The following is a 16,471-nucleotide window of genomic DNA, read 5'->3' on the forward strand; positions in this document are numbered from 1 at the left end:
TTTGGGATTAGAAGAGCATTATAAAATAATAAATAATGTCCTTTTATAGTTTACAATAAAATCATATTTATGTACCATTACTTTATACAATTACTTAAACACTTAAATTCTTATAACATTTAAAAATACAAACACTTAAGTAAAAATTCACAAATTGGATGAACATTAGTAGCTGGTGTACTTTCTTTTCTTTCTGGAGGCACCATAGAAGAATGCTGCTTTTCGTGCTTTTCTGACCACTAGAGGGCAAAGTAACGGTCCCTGAATGAGGAAAACGGGTTTACATTGAACAGAATAAAGCCAAAATGTAATGTTCATATATAAGGACACAGGGACTCAGGAGGTTAAGGCAGTGGACTTCAGCAGGAGGCTGCAATGGGACTACAAGCCACTCAACATCAGGTGGACTCCAGTGGAGAGGGTAAACAATTTCAAGTACCTCAGTGTCCACATATTGGAGGACCTGACATGGTCTGAACACATCCTGGTTCAGTCCTAAAGGGCAAAAGAATGAGCTGAGAAAGCTGAGAAAGCTCAAGGTCTTCTATACCATCGCTGTGGAGAGCTTCCTGACACAAAACCTTACATGCTTTGGTAACAACTGTGTCCAGGATCACAAAGCCCTACAGAGGGTGAAACATGGTCCCCTCTTCCATATCTGCAGGACATTTCCTCCAAGAGCTTTATTCCAACTGCTACGCTCCCTCCACTGGCTCCCAGTAGCTGCTCCACCGCTATCAGATTCAAAATAATGATGCTGGCCAACAAAGCCAAACATGGGGTTTCACCATCCTACCTCACAGCCCTTATTATACCTCACACTGCACCTCCAGTACTACACGCCTGGTCCCTCCACCGCTGAAGGTACGAGGAAGACTCTTACATTTACATTTACATTTATGGCATTTGGCAGACGCCCTTATCCAGAGCGACTTACAACGTGCTTTCAAGTTACCATCGATGAAGAGATTAATTCCGGTTCAGTAGGACCCCAACTATGAATACATCTATTTAATTCACTCTGTTGTAGATTCTGTACACGAGTCTGTACACAGACTCTTCTCTGTCTTGGCCCCTCGGTGTTGGAATGAACTTCTCAAGGTCAGAACAGCACAGTCACTGAGTATTTTGAAACAGCAGCTTAAGACCTTCAAGTAACTTTCTTATAGTCTGACTTATGGAAGACTACAGCAGAGTGAATAAAATGATTGTGTTCATGGTTTGAGTCCTGGTGAACCAGAACTTATTACTTCATTGATGGTAACATGAATGCACGTTGTAAGTCAAATGCCATGAATGTAAATGTACGGCCAGGGCCATTAAGGGTACACAAATCACACCCAAACAGCAGCATGTTCAAACATCTAAAATTAGGCAAAACACTCTGAAACATCATGGCCAGGACTAAGAGACTCAGGAGGAGTTTTTAGAAGGATATTGAACCAGGACATGCCTCTACACCTCACACCCTGACTATTTAATTTCATTTAATAACTTGCAAATCTTCTAACTATGCACAAACAGTAGATGATTCAATTCACTGTGTTGCACTGTTATAACTTTGCACATGATGCAAAATCTTGAAACAGTCCTGTTAGAACAGCCAAATGTGTGCATGAGGCTACCACCTCTATGATTGACAGTTGTTCCCCCATCAAACAACTCATATGTTCCTGAATTCTCTTTCATAGCTATTGGTCATCCCAAACATAACTATCTGTAGTCGTTGATTGCTATGATTTAAAGAAACAGCACCACTTTTTTGGAAAATGTAAGTGGATGTGTGAATATATTTGAGACTTCGTAAAATTGGTACATTGAGCGATGGTGGCCCGCGAAGAAAATAATGCAAACTACAAAATAACAGTACGGTATATTGCAAGAACATTTTGAAAATAAAACACATATACATTTTTTGATTTGTGAGTGCTTTATATATAAAACTATATAAAAAAAAATACCAAGAAATACAAAAATAAATAATTCTAGCTGTTAGGACACAGGGTAACAGAGCAATGATGTACATCTGTACATCTCATGTAGTTTTGAATCATCAGAGGACTGTATGTTTTCCTCCCCATAGGGGAGGTGTGGAATAACCTTTATGCTCTACTTCTGTAATGCATGGCATCCATCTGTAAAAACGACTGAGGCTGTTTTCTGCAGAAAGTGGTCACATGGTGGGATGCTGTTCTACTCTTTGAGGCGATATCTGATCTCGATGTCCCCTAGAGGCTGAAGCATTCCAAACCCATAACGACTGGGGTTTACAGGAGGCATGGTCGCTCTTTTGTCACACAGCTCCAGGTCCAAGTGAGTGAGAATCATGAAAACAAAGCTGAAATTACAAGGGTACACAAAAGGATTAGGGGATGTGCCTGTATTATGACCAAAGTTGTTCCAACAGACTCATATAATTTTTCTATGATATTACAGCAGACAGGGAAAACCAATGAAAAAAAATATGAAATCACTATTTACATCCTGATTACATTTAGAAACTACTTTATTAGGCTATATGGCCCAGTCCTAAGTATATTTTATAAATTAAAGCTGTGATTAATTATTTATGTGTATGTATTTATCTTTTATATAAAAATACTCTCTAGTCAGTATATTGGTCAATTTCACAAACTGATATGGATAATTGCTGTGTCTTCAGGTTTGAAATTAAGCTGCATTAGCCAGGCTGTGCAGAGATGGAGTTTTTGGGACTGGAGGACCCATTGGGAAGACATTATTAGCTCACAAGCAGTATGTACTGACAGCCTATTGATCAGACAGACAATGTTGGTGTTCGAGGTTCTGCCAGTGAACAAGCACGTTCATAAGAAGACATTTTCCCATGGATATGTAAGTGTTGCATAGGCAACATTCCAGTGGTTGGGTCTGGCTGGGTGTTTACAGTTAACAAAACTGGGCTTAAGTCTAATAGATGTGTTTCAAACACAGCCGTCATGTACCCACATGCCCACTGCTTGTCAGCCTAAAATGTGACAGCTAGTTTACATTAAGTATGCTTCGCAATACTTAATGTACTTTTCATTCTTTTCAGATGTAATTCTACATTTTTAAAACTGATATCACCCACTCACTCATCACTTACATTTATGCTTAATGTTTCAAAAAGGTATATGAGAATATCAACTAGCTACCAAAACGTAGTATGCTTCTGAAAAACTGTTCTATTTTGTTGGAGGTCATACTCACTGTTTTACGGTGTTCAGCGCAAAATGACGGCCAACACAGATGTTCTGCCCTGCCCCCCATGGCATGGTGTGGTACTTCACACTCACACCATTTTTGATGAAGTCCTTCTTCTCTGATCCATCCGGGTTCAGAAAGCGGTCGTATTTAAATTCCTGCAACAGTTCTGTACAGTTATATTACTTTTCTATTAATATGTACTGTACATTATATGATTTCATCTTAAACTGTCAGACAATGTTGGCCACCTCTGGCTCATGGTGAATCTCAGGGTCCATTTGGGGACTCAGGTAGGGAAAAAGGCAGACACGGTCCCCTTTTCGGAGCATGTAGTCCTGGCCGGACACTCGGAGCATCTTATTCTCCACCACGTCCCTGGTGATGAGAGCTGCCGCTGTAAGGCGTAATGTCTCTCCAAATATGCTGTCTGCAGGGCAGCCCGGCAAAAATGAAGAATTTGTATCAGACGTCCAGCATCCTTCAAAACCATGTTTGCACCCAATATTGGATTTTACTGAATAAAAACCTCCTCACCAAACACAGGAGTGTAAGTGTCCTGACTGGCCAGAGGGCGGCGATGTAACTGTAGTCCCCTGAGCTCTTGAGTCACAGCTTTCATAGCATTAGGATGAGTGAGTAGGAAGCCGAGAAGCCAGAAGGCAGCTGGCCCAGCGTTACCCTAGACAAACAAGTCAGACAAGATGACACAAGAACCGTTTCAAAACAAAGAGCGAATGAGATCTTGGAGAGGTAGAGGAAATCTACCGCCCCTCCCATACTCCTCAACATGAGTAAAATGTTCGAACCAGATCTCCTGAAAAAATATCATAACCATAGACACGAGATTTCTGTAGCGCACACAATTCACTGCTAATTTTACTTCAAAGCAATACATTCCAACCAAATCTTTCAAAAGATTAATTTAATGAAATATATTCAAAGATGTGGGCAGTCGAATACCCTATTATCTGTGTGGAAATATCATCCCACAGTTTAAATTTGAAGAGACTAGAACACATAAAGTTTAATTACAGGGAAGAACCTGGTCTTAGTTATATCTTTATAATAAATACCCTGCATGTGGTCAATGAGTAAATACGACATTTTACAGCACTCATGTGGGGATGAGGAATACTGCAGCAGGTAAGATGAGATATGAAGGTCTCTGTCTCTCTCTCTCTCTGTGTGTGTGTGTGTGTGTGTGTGTGTGTGTGCGCACTGTTCACTTTCGCCATATCTAGGGATGACATCACCCCGAAGGCCAAATTAACACACTGGTCATATTTACACCTCTGTTATATCTTCCCATGCTGGCGAAGCATCAGATGAGTCACCAGCAAACGAGAGTAAAGAAAAGAAGCATTGTTTCCAGTGGCACAAGGACCCATAAAATCCTGTAAAAAAAAGTGTGGGTTGCCATGGGAACATGGAATGCAGAATGTCACCTAGCACACTAGCACACAGAATGTTCTATTGGAGAATGGGTGAGAATTGTGAAAATAGACAGGACTCCCCATGGGTGGGTGGATGGACAGACTGACAGATCAGGAATGAAAAAATAATTCAGAGAGAACTGCAAATAAACTAAATTTTGGTATATATGCAATTTTCTGTTCCAGATGACTGGTGGACTATTTTCCCCCATGTCCCCTGCTTGAAAAACTCAGGATGCACTATAAAATGTATTCTTTTCACATTCCACTCCGGTGTTCCAAAGCCTCTCATCTAATCAACAACTGGTTGAAACAATATTTTTTTAAACAGACAGACAGACACTCACCTGTGTGACCCACAGCTGCAATAGCATTGCTCGTCTCTGACTCTCCTCCTCCACTCCCTCCATCTGCAGGTGCTGCAGGTAGTTCCCCAGCCAGCTGCTCCACTGCCTTCCCTCCAGAACGCCACCCAGCAGCTCCCACAGCCGCTTCCGTACAGAGCTGGCAGCCTGCTGCTCCCCTGCAGCACAATGTGATGCCACAGATTCATGTCTTAAATAAATAAATACCACCTTAATTATTATATCTGAAACTCAAAATGTACTACACCATTACCAGTTTTAAAAAAACCCTGCATAATTTATTCATAAACATAAAAGCTAATCCAGTAAATGTATAGTTAAGTACCCAGTAACATAAATAGGAAGTGTATGTACTAGTTTTGCATAGTATATATATGATTTAGTAGAAAAGTAATGTGACCACAACACATTTGGATACAGTTTTTCTTCCTGCAATGTTTAACTGTCATTCTCTTGCAAGATGATGATGAAAGAACAAAAACAGGTCATCGTGCGGTCAAAAACGAGCGTTTCTCGTCACAGAATCCAAAAAAGCAGAAGTGGCATTGTGGTGCAAACTAAATAACCATGATAACTTTACCTTTAAATATCATAGTAAATAATAAAGGGCAGCTATGCTGGATCTTGACAGGTTCTACTGAAAGGTTAAACAGGCAACAAATTCCCATTCATCCCAAATTCCTCAGGACATGTGTCAGAACACTAACTGCCTCAACCCAATGGGCTTGTAAATTCCCGGTGCATTTGTGGAGTTCCTCAATCCCACTATTTATCTGTTGTCATATGCAGACTGGGACTCGGTACTGACCCAGAAATGCTCGTTTGGTTAAGTTTGCTTACCCTGGCTCAAAGATGATCGGGCCAGTTTGGTCAAGAACCCGTCAAATTTGCGGAATTCTTCATACACTGCAGTCAGCTCACTGGGAGTGGTCTTCTCATTCCCAAAAAAGGTCAAATAACCAGCCCTGAATAAAAAAAAAAGGAGGAAGTGAGAAAGAACCTAAATTATAGAGCATGTAATGAAATGAAACCCCTAAATGAATGTAAACGATGCACAGATTCAGTTTTGGAGTTTACCAAGGACAAACACACCCTGGGATAAAGTCACACACTTATCTAATTAACAATGTGTGTGTTCGTGTGCCTACGGGAACAGTGTGTGCACCATTTGTTGTTAGTCATCCACGCATGGAATGCAAATACCAACTGGTGTAGAATGGGGAAGAGGCTTGTTTGTGAAACCACAGAATGTTCCAGAAGCCATTATTTAAGGATCACATTATTTGTCAGTTATAAAATCACCACTAAATAGATCTGAGACACACGCAGCAAAACTCAACCCAAAATGAACTTTAAGAATGTGCATGATAATATTCTTCATTCTATTATTATCAACAACAATAATACCATGAATCCTCAAAGTCCGTCAGATCACTGTCATTGTCATACTGGGTATAACAAAAGGGATGATTCTCTATGTGAAGAATGGGATCCCCATAACAAGTGGTCAGAACTATGAACAAGTGTGACATGTATGTAGTAATTTACGTACTTTACTACTGGGTACTTCAATATAAAGTAAGGACAAAAGCCACACAAGCAGTTTAAAAACTTGCCATGTGATGCACGGGACACAGAAAACTAGTCTTGCTTGTTAAAAAGAACTTCCACAATAAAACTCTGTACTCTACAAGCATTCAGACAAAACTATTGGACCAAATATTTCAATGTATAATGGGTATCAAAACTGTGCAACAGTTCAATAAAATAATGTTTATGCAATACAAACATATGCAACTAAAATGTCCAAGATGGTGTGATGCACGGGATGTGATGCACAGGACCCACAATGTCACTGGCCTAAAAGCTACAGGAGTGCTGCTAAGTTTAACATATAATGGCCAGTAATAAGTTAAAATGTGGTGCATTGTGTGAATTATTTTAATACACTAGACTGATACACTTTGAATGTCTGGGTTATGACAATTATCTTTTTACATTGCGAGAGGTAACAGTGTTTCAAATGTCTGCAAAACCTTTCAGTTTTTTAAATACATTGAAATTAAATGTTCCCCATCTTAAATATTAGGTCAAGTAAAAGTGCAAATATTACAGAATGTTTCATAGCATTTAGGTTTCAATTTACCAGAGAATTGCACTGCTGGTCCCTTTTAAAATTTCATAAACCCGTAAAATGTAAAGTGGGCTGATGTAGGAGACTGAGGGACGTCTGCACCGTCGTTACCTGAACAGAAGGCTGTAGCAGAAGCTGAAAAGTCCATCTTGTCGCCACTGAGCTCTCTGAGAGTTCTGTGTCGCTTCTGAGGAGTGAAACAGGACCTGGAGGTTGTTCTGCATGGAGCCGCACAGTTTTGCCAGATTGAGACCCTGGAAGTGCCTGCGGGAGAAAGTTCTCGGTTTCAGCGCCTTTTCTTTTGGAAATGGGCTCCACTCGGACACCTACTTTTCCATCAGGGCCCGGTCAGACGCGGGGTTGTGATTGGGCAGGTTCAGGCTGAATATCCTCTTCATGAGCACCTGGGCGTAGCGCTTGAAGTCCAGGGCCTCGGTTTCTGACAGCACCGCGTCGTAGGCGTTTGGGTCGAGGACGACGGTCACGTAAAGACCAGCGGCTCGCACCTGTTCAAGCACAATGAAAATGGTATTTATTAATAATACATCTATAACTCAGCTATACAGCCAGGATCACACGTTTTATATATTAAGTTATTGATATGCGCACATTGGTAAACACGTGGTAAACGCATTATTGAATATGTAGAATGGGTAGAGGTAGGTGGTAATAACCGTAAAAATGTCTCCGTGCTTCTTTTTCATCCTTGTGAGGAACTTTCCGGCATCTTTGCCGAACTCGAGCGCATGTCCAAGCCACGGAATGAAGCCTTTATCCAGCGGCGGCTCATTCCTCTGTCTGAAAGGAGAATCGAATTGAGTTTTTTTTTCTGGAGTTTTTGTAATATAGAGGCCATAACGGGGTTTACCTGCAGCGCCGGGAGTAAAAGATGACAGCAGCGGCAACCAGTCCGTGGAGCAGCAGAAGCAGCGCCCACATCATGTCTGCAGCGGAACAGCGCCGCCGCGGCGTGACGTCGCCGGTATTTATACCGGCACGCCGGCCTGACGTCACACGCAACTACCGTCGGGGGGCGTGGCCTCCAGGTTTCACTCCGTCAGGTACCAGTACCAGCAGAAACTCTGACCCGGGATGGAATCTCCTGCCTGACTTCACTGGATGTCGGAGTTTGTAGTCATTAGAGGATGACAGCAAAAAAGGATACATACCGCAACATTTTAATAAATCAAATATTACAGTCACTATTTGATAATATGACGCAGGCCAACTGCACCTGGTTAGATGTAAAAGTTTCTGACAAGGTGTTCAAAGCGTTGACTTGGTCTTCAGATATCCTAAACGACACATCGGTCAGTCCAATAAATGAACTGCTCATATCTTACAAGAAGGATCTGATCTATAACAAAGGATCACATTTTCTAACGTTGCAACATATTTCTAAAAATATTGAGCATATTGAGAAATAGTGAGCATCTTGATGTACATTACAAACCAATACTTTCACATCTTTGCACAGTAATGTTCCTGTAATGCAACAAAATACACAATATACCATTTTTATTCTTCCCCAAAAAACTACATCAATGTAGACCCCTATGAACAGGAGAAGCTGATAATCAAACAAACAAAAATTAATTAACAATCAAAAAATATTAATAATCTAGGCGTAATGGTCATGGTTTGTTAATCAGTTAGTATTAGTCAATGAAGTATAATGCCTTCAAATTCTTATTAAGAATTTGATAAATCATTTCATGGTTTTCCACGGATATGCAAAAATTCTGATTTTTAGTTTGACCTCCTCTACACACCAGTAGTAATGGTCTCCTCCATTCAGCCTGCTCCCATCTGGGTGATTCACTGCCACCTGACATAAGGGAAGCCCCCACCATAGCAGGACTTAACTCAAGGTTGAAAACTCATATGTACATCCTGGCCTTCTCCTCTTTTATTTATTAATATAAATTTTATTTTATGTTTTATTTTCAGTTGACATTTTCTTGAGTTTCTGATAAATTATGTTACTGATAAGTCTTTATTTGCCTTACTTTTTAGCGTTGTGACATGAAATGCACGATTAAGCAGTTAGACTCGGGGAGGTTATCATGGTGAGAAAGACGTCTAAACAGAAAAGTACAGCATATTTCTTCTGCCCTTAAACTTTTTAATGCCTCCCTAACTCTGACACCCGCCTGGTCCACAGACTATTCTGGCTCCGGTTTTAAAGAAAAATTAGATATTCCCAGTTCATATTCAGACTGTCTTCCATTAGCCAATTCTGCACACATTCCCTTCTTCTCAACTAAATAAGAGATTATAAAAAAAGACAGTCTCCATCCATCCACTGATAAATACATTAAGGTGCAAGCTAAGAAGGATTCTGGTGCAGGTTTGACGGTTATCATTACCATTTGTGACAAGCTTAGACTTGCATCCCAACATTCTTTCCTGTAACACAGGTCTCAAGCAGAATGTAAGGCATCTGTGTGAAGGTATTTCTTGTGTTCAACTTCCCTCCACTTTGGTATTAGAAAACACAATTTCTGTAATTACATTGATTAAAATTTGATCTAAAAGAGAAAAAAAAAAAGATTTGTTAATGTACCATTTAGGGTCACTAGGGGGCAGCTGCACTACACCAAGTTTATGACAAAAGAAAAAGTTCAATTCAAAAAGAACCATAGAACTGCTTACCTGCTATAAAAATTATTTCAGTTGCAGCGTGTTTCTGACCTCTGAACTGTCAGATTTAACACAATTATTTAGGTCCTGAATCAAACAATCACTAATCATGACAGGCTCTGATCAGACAAGAACAGAGAGAGTTAACAAAATATACATACAAAAATGGGGATGAGATTCTGAGAATTAGAATAGAAGACAATTGGTTAAGTTCACCCCAGACGTTTCATTAGAAGAGGCATATCTGTCCCTGAACACTTTCATTGTGCCATTCAGTGACAACGTGTCTATTGGATTCATGCAACCACAAAATAAATCTCCCTTTCAGCTTCTCCTGTTAGGGGTCACCACAGTGGACTAAGACCTGTCCCTTCCCTATGCAAGTCCCCCAATAAACGCACGGTAACACAAGTGTCCCTAGTGGCAGGGTTCATGTGACCACAGTGTAAAAGTGCTAAATTAAGTAAAATAAACTCAAGGATCAAGTAAGTGTTAACACCTACAAGGAAGAATGCTGAAGCAGTCAACACAGTCATTATGGTAAGATTGCAGATAGCAGAGTTTCCCAGAGTACTACCAACCATGCCATCATGGCAGCTATTCGTGGAATTTACATATGGGGGGTTGAAAATGAACAATAACTCACATGTTATGCTGGTGGATATTTGTTTTTCGAGTCAGCTAATTCATCGGCTATATGGCATTCGGTTGCGTCAATCCAGTCTTTAAAGTGGTGTTGAGAAATTATCCACAGCTCATTAGCTTCCCGGCTAGGAACAGAAAACATTTAACCTGCAGAGTAATACTGATGAATATGCCATAACTGAGGGCCACAGGAACAGCGGATATTATTAATGGTGGCTGGAGCCACCTGGGATTTTGTGAAAAGAAAATGAAATGGGCCAAATCGTTCTTGCCTTTTGAAGAAAAGGAAACCGGCAATACAGAGGCATACAGAGACAAAGCAATGCTTTTGTTCAGGCAGATTGATCTGAAAGCTGTAAGAGGACATTGGTCCCCATTGAGGGCCCTAAATCTCAATGCTGATTAAACTTTTACAAAGGCTGTTTTCCAACTTATCTGAGTCCTATAAACATACACATGTGCCTGATGAGATGTTCAAGGGCCAATTCAACCACGTTCATGACCCTTTCCAAATCAGAAAATTACACAGTAAAATTCAATAAGTTCAGTGTGATAGGTGCTAAATGTCGGCCTGAGGGAGCAAGCAGTAAAATGCCTAATGGCCTGAGTGAGAGAAGCTATTTGTGTGTGTTGGTTGGGCAATTCAGGAAGAGAACAGCTTGCGACCAGCTCTTAGAGGGCTGCCCATCAGGATGTTAAAGTTATCATTCTGTTTCTGAATGATTTTGTCAGGTATGGGTCATGTGGTGGAGCCCATTGTGAACAAGTAGTCTGTTCACCTTGACATTTTCCCAGAAATCGGTGTGCTTCACAGTCTCTCATACTTAGAAGTTGTGAATGATAATATAAGGGGGTTCCATGGGTCACTGTGGTATCTGTGGATCACTGGATCCATCCAGATATGTAATGAAAAATGACAAGCAAAGAGCTCATATCTCCTTTTTTATCAATATCAAGAGTGTATTATACGATGCGGATCATATCACAGCCTCAACAGAACATATACTCACTATATTTGGCAGATGGGCTGGGATACTCTTTATGTTTGCACTATGCACTATACACCCCAAAAAGATTTTTATTACCATATGGTTATTACCAAACATTTTTATTAGCATATGGTTTCTGTTATAAGCTCCAGGTGCTTTTGTTTGGGGATAACTGACAGACAAGGTTTTCTTCTGGTATAACCTCCAAATAATCTTTTGGCATGGAGGTGCAGTTTGATTGCGTTCAAGGTGACATTTACTTTTCCCTGTTATTCTCTTTGGAGATATTTTTTGCTTCTCCTACCATCCTTCTCAATGTTTGTAAGGGTAAGAAGAAATGGGAATTTGCAAATAAGTAGCTATTTTTATATCCTTTCTCTGACTTAACATGGTTCGCCTCAAGTGGACTGAGTGTTCGGTTTTGGTGTCTCCTCAATTTCATTCAAACAACTTACACATTTTAACAGGAGATGCCAAAAATGCTGGAGGTATATGTATTACATGTATTACATTACACCATTACACGAGGGGGCAGACAGAATTGTGAAGTGGCGATGGAGGTGGGAAATGGGTGGGTCGGGGTGGGGTGCTCTGGATAACTGTTTTTGTCTTGTAACTGGATTGCACTTTGTCTGGCCCTACCCTAAGACCTGTCCAAATTGGGTGTCCTACCAGAAGGCTGAGCTTCTGCTGGTGTAGCTTTTAGGGTCACTGTGGCACGCAACCCCCCTGACCATTACAAATTATTCCTTATCAGATTACAGCAACTAAAAACATGTCATTTCACTTAATTTGATGACAAATGTTGAACATATTCAAACTCAACAATAATACTTTTCTGTATTGCCAATAATAGCAAAACTAAAAAGGGTAGGCCAAGTTACATATATTGTGCCGGGGGGGGGGGCTTGTGGGATCCAGAAAGAAACACTTCTCTTCCAGACTGAAACTGGGAGAAGAACAATGGATCACTAGGCGATTTTTTTGTTGTTGTTAATTATCTCAATATTTCACTATGATTATGATGACAGACATTTTTTGCTTTCTCAAAGCCTCATGCGCAGCTGCCTAATTCATGAGACACTTCAACAATGCCTCATTGCCTCTTTGAAAAGAGCCTAACTTCCCATCACTATCACACACAGCCATGTTTTGCATTAATACAGGCTATTTTCAACAAAGATATGTAATAAAGTTGGTTAGCTTTATGGGTGGTGTAATAGATGTGAAAGAGAACATTTACTTTTTTTATATTACATTTCATAAATAACTGAACGTAATTGCAATGTTATTTATCTGTTTTTTCTCTATTTTGTAAAAATATTAATTAAACCTACCAAAAGTTTCCACCTTTCTGTTTATGCTGTGAAAATAATTGGCACACAAGTTTGCTTAAAATAATGTACTTTTTTCTTGTAAAAGAATTTTTTTTAATATTATGTACTGTTACATATCAAGGATTTATTCATATGAGCAGTTCAGACAGCTTTGAGGAGGTAATGGCCTTCAGAGAGAGAGGGTAGAGTGCATCACATAGAGAGGAAATGTTCTATTTTGGATGTAGAGGCCATTTTATGTTTTTAATGGTCTAACATTTTGCATTCAGTAAGTTCAACTGGATTTAAAAAGAGAGTTTTTCATTATAAATGAATAGTTTTTACCTTGTTTTCTGATGCTGAATGCACACTGTTAAACTACTGCAAAGTCTGTAACAGCTGTATTTAATAAATGTTTGGTTAAAAAAAAGTGGTACATGTGGAGAAAACCAGGCACTGCTCATCACCTGTCCAATACAGTCCCAACAGTGAAGCATTTTTTTTAGCTGCAGGGACAGGACGACTGGCTGCAATCGAGGGAAAGATGAATATGGCTGTTCTTGAATGGACCAACCAGAGCCATTACTTAAACCCAATTGAGCATCTCTGGAGAGACCTAAAAATGGCTGTCCACCAATGTTTAAAAATGAACAAAAAAGATTTTAGCAAATGGCTGCAAAAAAACGAAGAGTGAAAAAATGTAAGGGGGTCTGATTACTTTCCGTTGCCACTGTAAATAGAATTTCGACTTCTTAAAATTGAGGAACAACTTGTGGTTGTTTAAGAAGAATCACAGCTCTACTTAATGACAAAGAAAATATTTAACTAACTTAGCTACATGCTCCAAAATCGTAAGATCATTCAGACCACACTACAGCAAGATGTACTTTTAAATGATTGACCTACACACCTTGGAGAAAGGTCTGACACTCAAACCATCCCTCCTATCTTAATTTTGGGAGTTATCCTTCCCATAATGGCTAGTTAAGTTACATTGTCTTCTTAAAAAGAGCACAAGAAACTACACCGCCAGCTATGAATTGGAGAAAGTCTGAGAGAGGGTGTGGCATAAGCATGAATGAGGGACGACACAGGCCATGGTGTAAAAATGGAGTTAATAAGAGCAATTACAGGAATGCATTTTAGATATTTTAGTTAATTGAGTGAGATGTACAGATCTGTAGCATGAAAAACATCTGCAGGAGCATCCCATCCATTTTGCTTCAGTAGCAAAAACAACTCAAAGTGAGCCCAAATCTCATCACAAGTCTCCTGGTATACCGCTGCCTCCTCAAGATTCACTGTTTGAGCTGGTCTGTTATATTGCTAAATCCAATTGAAAAGTAAAATTTAGTAGTTTACAAACTACAGGCATCATTAACAGGTTGTATGTTTGAGGGGGTGCCGCTCCAGTGTGCCCCAGCATAAAGCCTACCCCGGTATTTAGATGGATATATGATCACTGCAGATTCCTAAATAATCTTTTATTCTTGGAAATAAAATCAATTCATTTATTTTAAATAAAATGAATTGCAGGGATATTATGAATTCACATGCCAACACCAAAAGTGTACCACTTGAAATATTTGTTAAGGTCTGTGTAGGGTCAGCTACTGAGCTAATGAGTCTTCAAAATAGTGCAGAATGTGAGAAGCAAAAAAAACAAATGTTGGAGTTGGTAACGATCAATAACTTTTTCATCAAATCGCACTAGAATTTCATTAGAATGCTAAAGACTTTTAAAAATCTACAAAGTGACTAAGTGGGTTTTTTTTTTCTGTGGGATGGGAAAAATGGTAGATATATATAGATCTCAAGATGATGAGCTTCATCTCAGCAGGAGGAGGATATGCTTGTTTTCATGTCGCTTACGCAAAGGCTTAATTCCCAGCCCATAGTGCTTTGTGCCACCACTGATGAGACCTAGGCCATCATGTTGATTCCATGCATGTCATTTGACTCTGGCTGCTCAGTATGCCTCATAATAATGCCTATTTAATATCAAATTCTCTGGCACTGCCTGTGTCCCCTCTTTGCACTTTATGTAGCCCAGTTTATCTGTGTCGCACACATGCACTTTATGTCAGTATGTAACTTTGTGTAATTGTTGAAATTTTACATGTAGCTCCATGTTCTGGAGAAACGTTGATTCGTTTCACTATGCACCATGTATGTAGCTTTACTTCCCTTCAGATGAAACAGCTCGCTTTTCCACATTGGATCAGTGGTTTGCTGGGACAGCATGACATGGGGTCTTCTTCCTGTGTTACAGTTTTGGCAGTGCCTTGGGGGGTACTAGTCCCACGGTTGAGAGATGATGACTGACATCAGCTGTTTACCCACACGTAGTCTCATTACAGACTAAGATATGATGGCCTGAACCTTTGGCTTCACAGGAATGTCTGGGAGCCCGTGTGACAATAAACAGAGAGCTTGTTTTTATTGTAAAAGGAGACACATATTTCATCACAAACATTATTGATGTAAGCATTTTTATGGAAGTTCTTTTTAATTTAATTCTGTGTGTAATAAATCTCAGCTTTATTATTGTGTTTAATTCCTTGACTGACATCCTCTGTTATATAATCTAACCAGCAAAGAAGCTGTGGCTTCTACACCAATTTGACACTAATGCTAATGTTAGTCTCAACAAATATGATTATATACATTATTATTACTATTAATAATAATAATAATAATAATGTTATTATTTAAAATTATTCGACTTACCTTCGACAGAATGTAAACACTAAATGTATAAATGCAAGACTGACCTCTCCATAATTTTGAAAAGTGCCAACTAATGTGATTAATTAATTCTCCAAATTGTTGCATCAGCTAACTGTAGTCTTGAGACTGTATCTATGCAACATAATGACTGTCAATGTGTTTCTTGCACACAGAGGTACTTGTTCAGTCCCATGCCATCTTTAGACTACTGTACACTCCAGGTATAGTGCTCTCTGAGCACCATTCAACCTCTCAAAATGCTGAGTCTTCAGCCTTCCCACACTACCTCATTGCTATTCTCCCTCCATTGGCTTCCTGTAGCTGCTATCGGATTCAAAATACTGACACTTGCTTACAAAGCCAAAAATGGACACTTATCATACCCAGCACACCACTGTGTTCCCTTTGATCCTCCAAACACAGCTGAAATGGTTCCAACTTCTCTCAGGGTACAAAGAATTCACTTATTTTCTACCAATGCCATTGATACTGACAAGCATCACAGTCAAATAAAAACAGAAATATTAGGGATGTTGTCTGCACCCACCCAGGGTCTATCTTCTGGTATTTACTCTACCCAGTACATTCAAAAGGCACCATAATACTGTGATGAGAATAATCACTGCAATTATTACTGTACCTTGGTAACATGATTAAATGTGCATTAGGAACAGTAGATTTTACAGTATTTGTTTAGTGCACAGAAATGTTCCAAGGAAAGATGTCAGAGGCCTAAACATCATAGGTCAGCTCTCCCCTTAATGATCATCCGTGTGCACTTGTACCTTTATCTTCTGAGGCTGAGCTACTAATACCGCACAGACTTTTCTGTAGTTTTTACTTGAAATATTAATTGTATACTAACAAATGTCTGTCATTTTCACAGCATGACAATAGAATTCAAATTGTGCATGCATGTCAGGCTGAGGCCCAATTGCACAGCATAATAATATTTATATATTTATAAAAAAATGGGAGCCTATAAACTGAAATGTCATCTTGGTGTGGT

The 16,471-nt window shown here is 39.6% G+C and overlaps 1 protein-coding gene across 2 annotated transcripts; it reads right to left on the reverse strand.

Moving 5' to 3' along the window:
- Window positions 1-1,847: 1,847 nt before the first annotated feature.
- ptgis (prostaglandin I2 (prostacyclin) synthase) lies at window positions 1,848-8,096 on the reverse strand. Of its 2 annotated transcripts, none has more exons than XM_028997411.1 (10): window positions 8,008-8,096; window positions 7,814-7,937; window positions 7,470-7,645; window positions 7,251-7,403; window positions 5,846-5,970; window positions 4,988-5,163; window positions 3,742-3,886; window positions 3,456-3,634; window positions 3,211-3,362; window positions 1,848-2,338 (listed from the first exon to the last, which is right to left on the reverse strand). In XM_028997411.1, exons 1-10 carry the CDS (start codon window positions 8,079-8,081, stop codon window positions 2,194-2,196), a joined length of 1,449 nt encoding a protein of 482 aa, XP_028853244.1. In that variant the 5' UTR covers window positions 8,082-8,096; the 3' UTR covers window positions 1,848-2,193. The 2 variants fall into 2 exon arrangements, 1 of the variants encoding a protein (XP_028853244.1); XR_003751364.1 differs by having other exon boundaries at window positions 2,205-2,338; window positions 3,211-3,373.
- Between the last annotated feature and the right edge of the window lie 8,375 nt (window positions 8,097-16,471).

The sequence above is a fragment of the Denticeps clupeoides genome, chromosome 12, assembly GCF_900700375.1.
Source record: "Denticeps clupeoides chromosome 12, fDenClu1.1, whole genome shotgun sequence".
Lineage (NCBI taxonomy): Eukaryota > Metazoa > Chordata > Actinopteri > Clupeiformes > Denticipitidae > Denticeps > Denticeps clupeoides.

Coding starts and splice junctions, on each gene's coding strand:
- ptgis (XM_028997411.1), bottom strand. CDS start 8,081: ATGATGTGGGCGCTGCTTCTGCTGCTCCACGGACTGGTTGCCGCTGCT. Junction 7,646..7,813: donor AGCACGGAGACATTTTTACG/GTTATTACCACC, acceptor GTGCTTGAACAG/GTGCGAGCCGCTGGTCTTTA. Junction 7,404..7,469: donor GACCGGGCCCTGATGGAAAA/GTAGGTGTCCGA, acceptor TTTCTCCCGCAG/GCACTTCCAGGGTCTCAATC.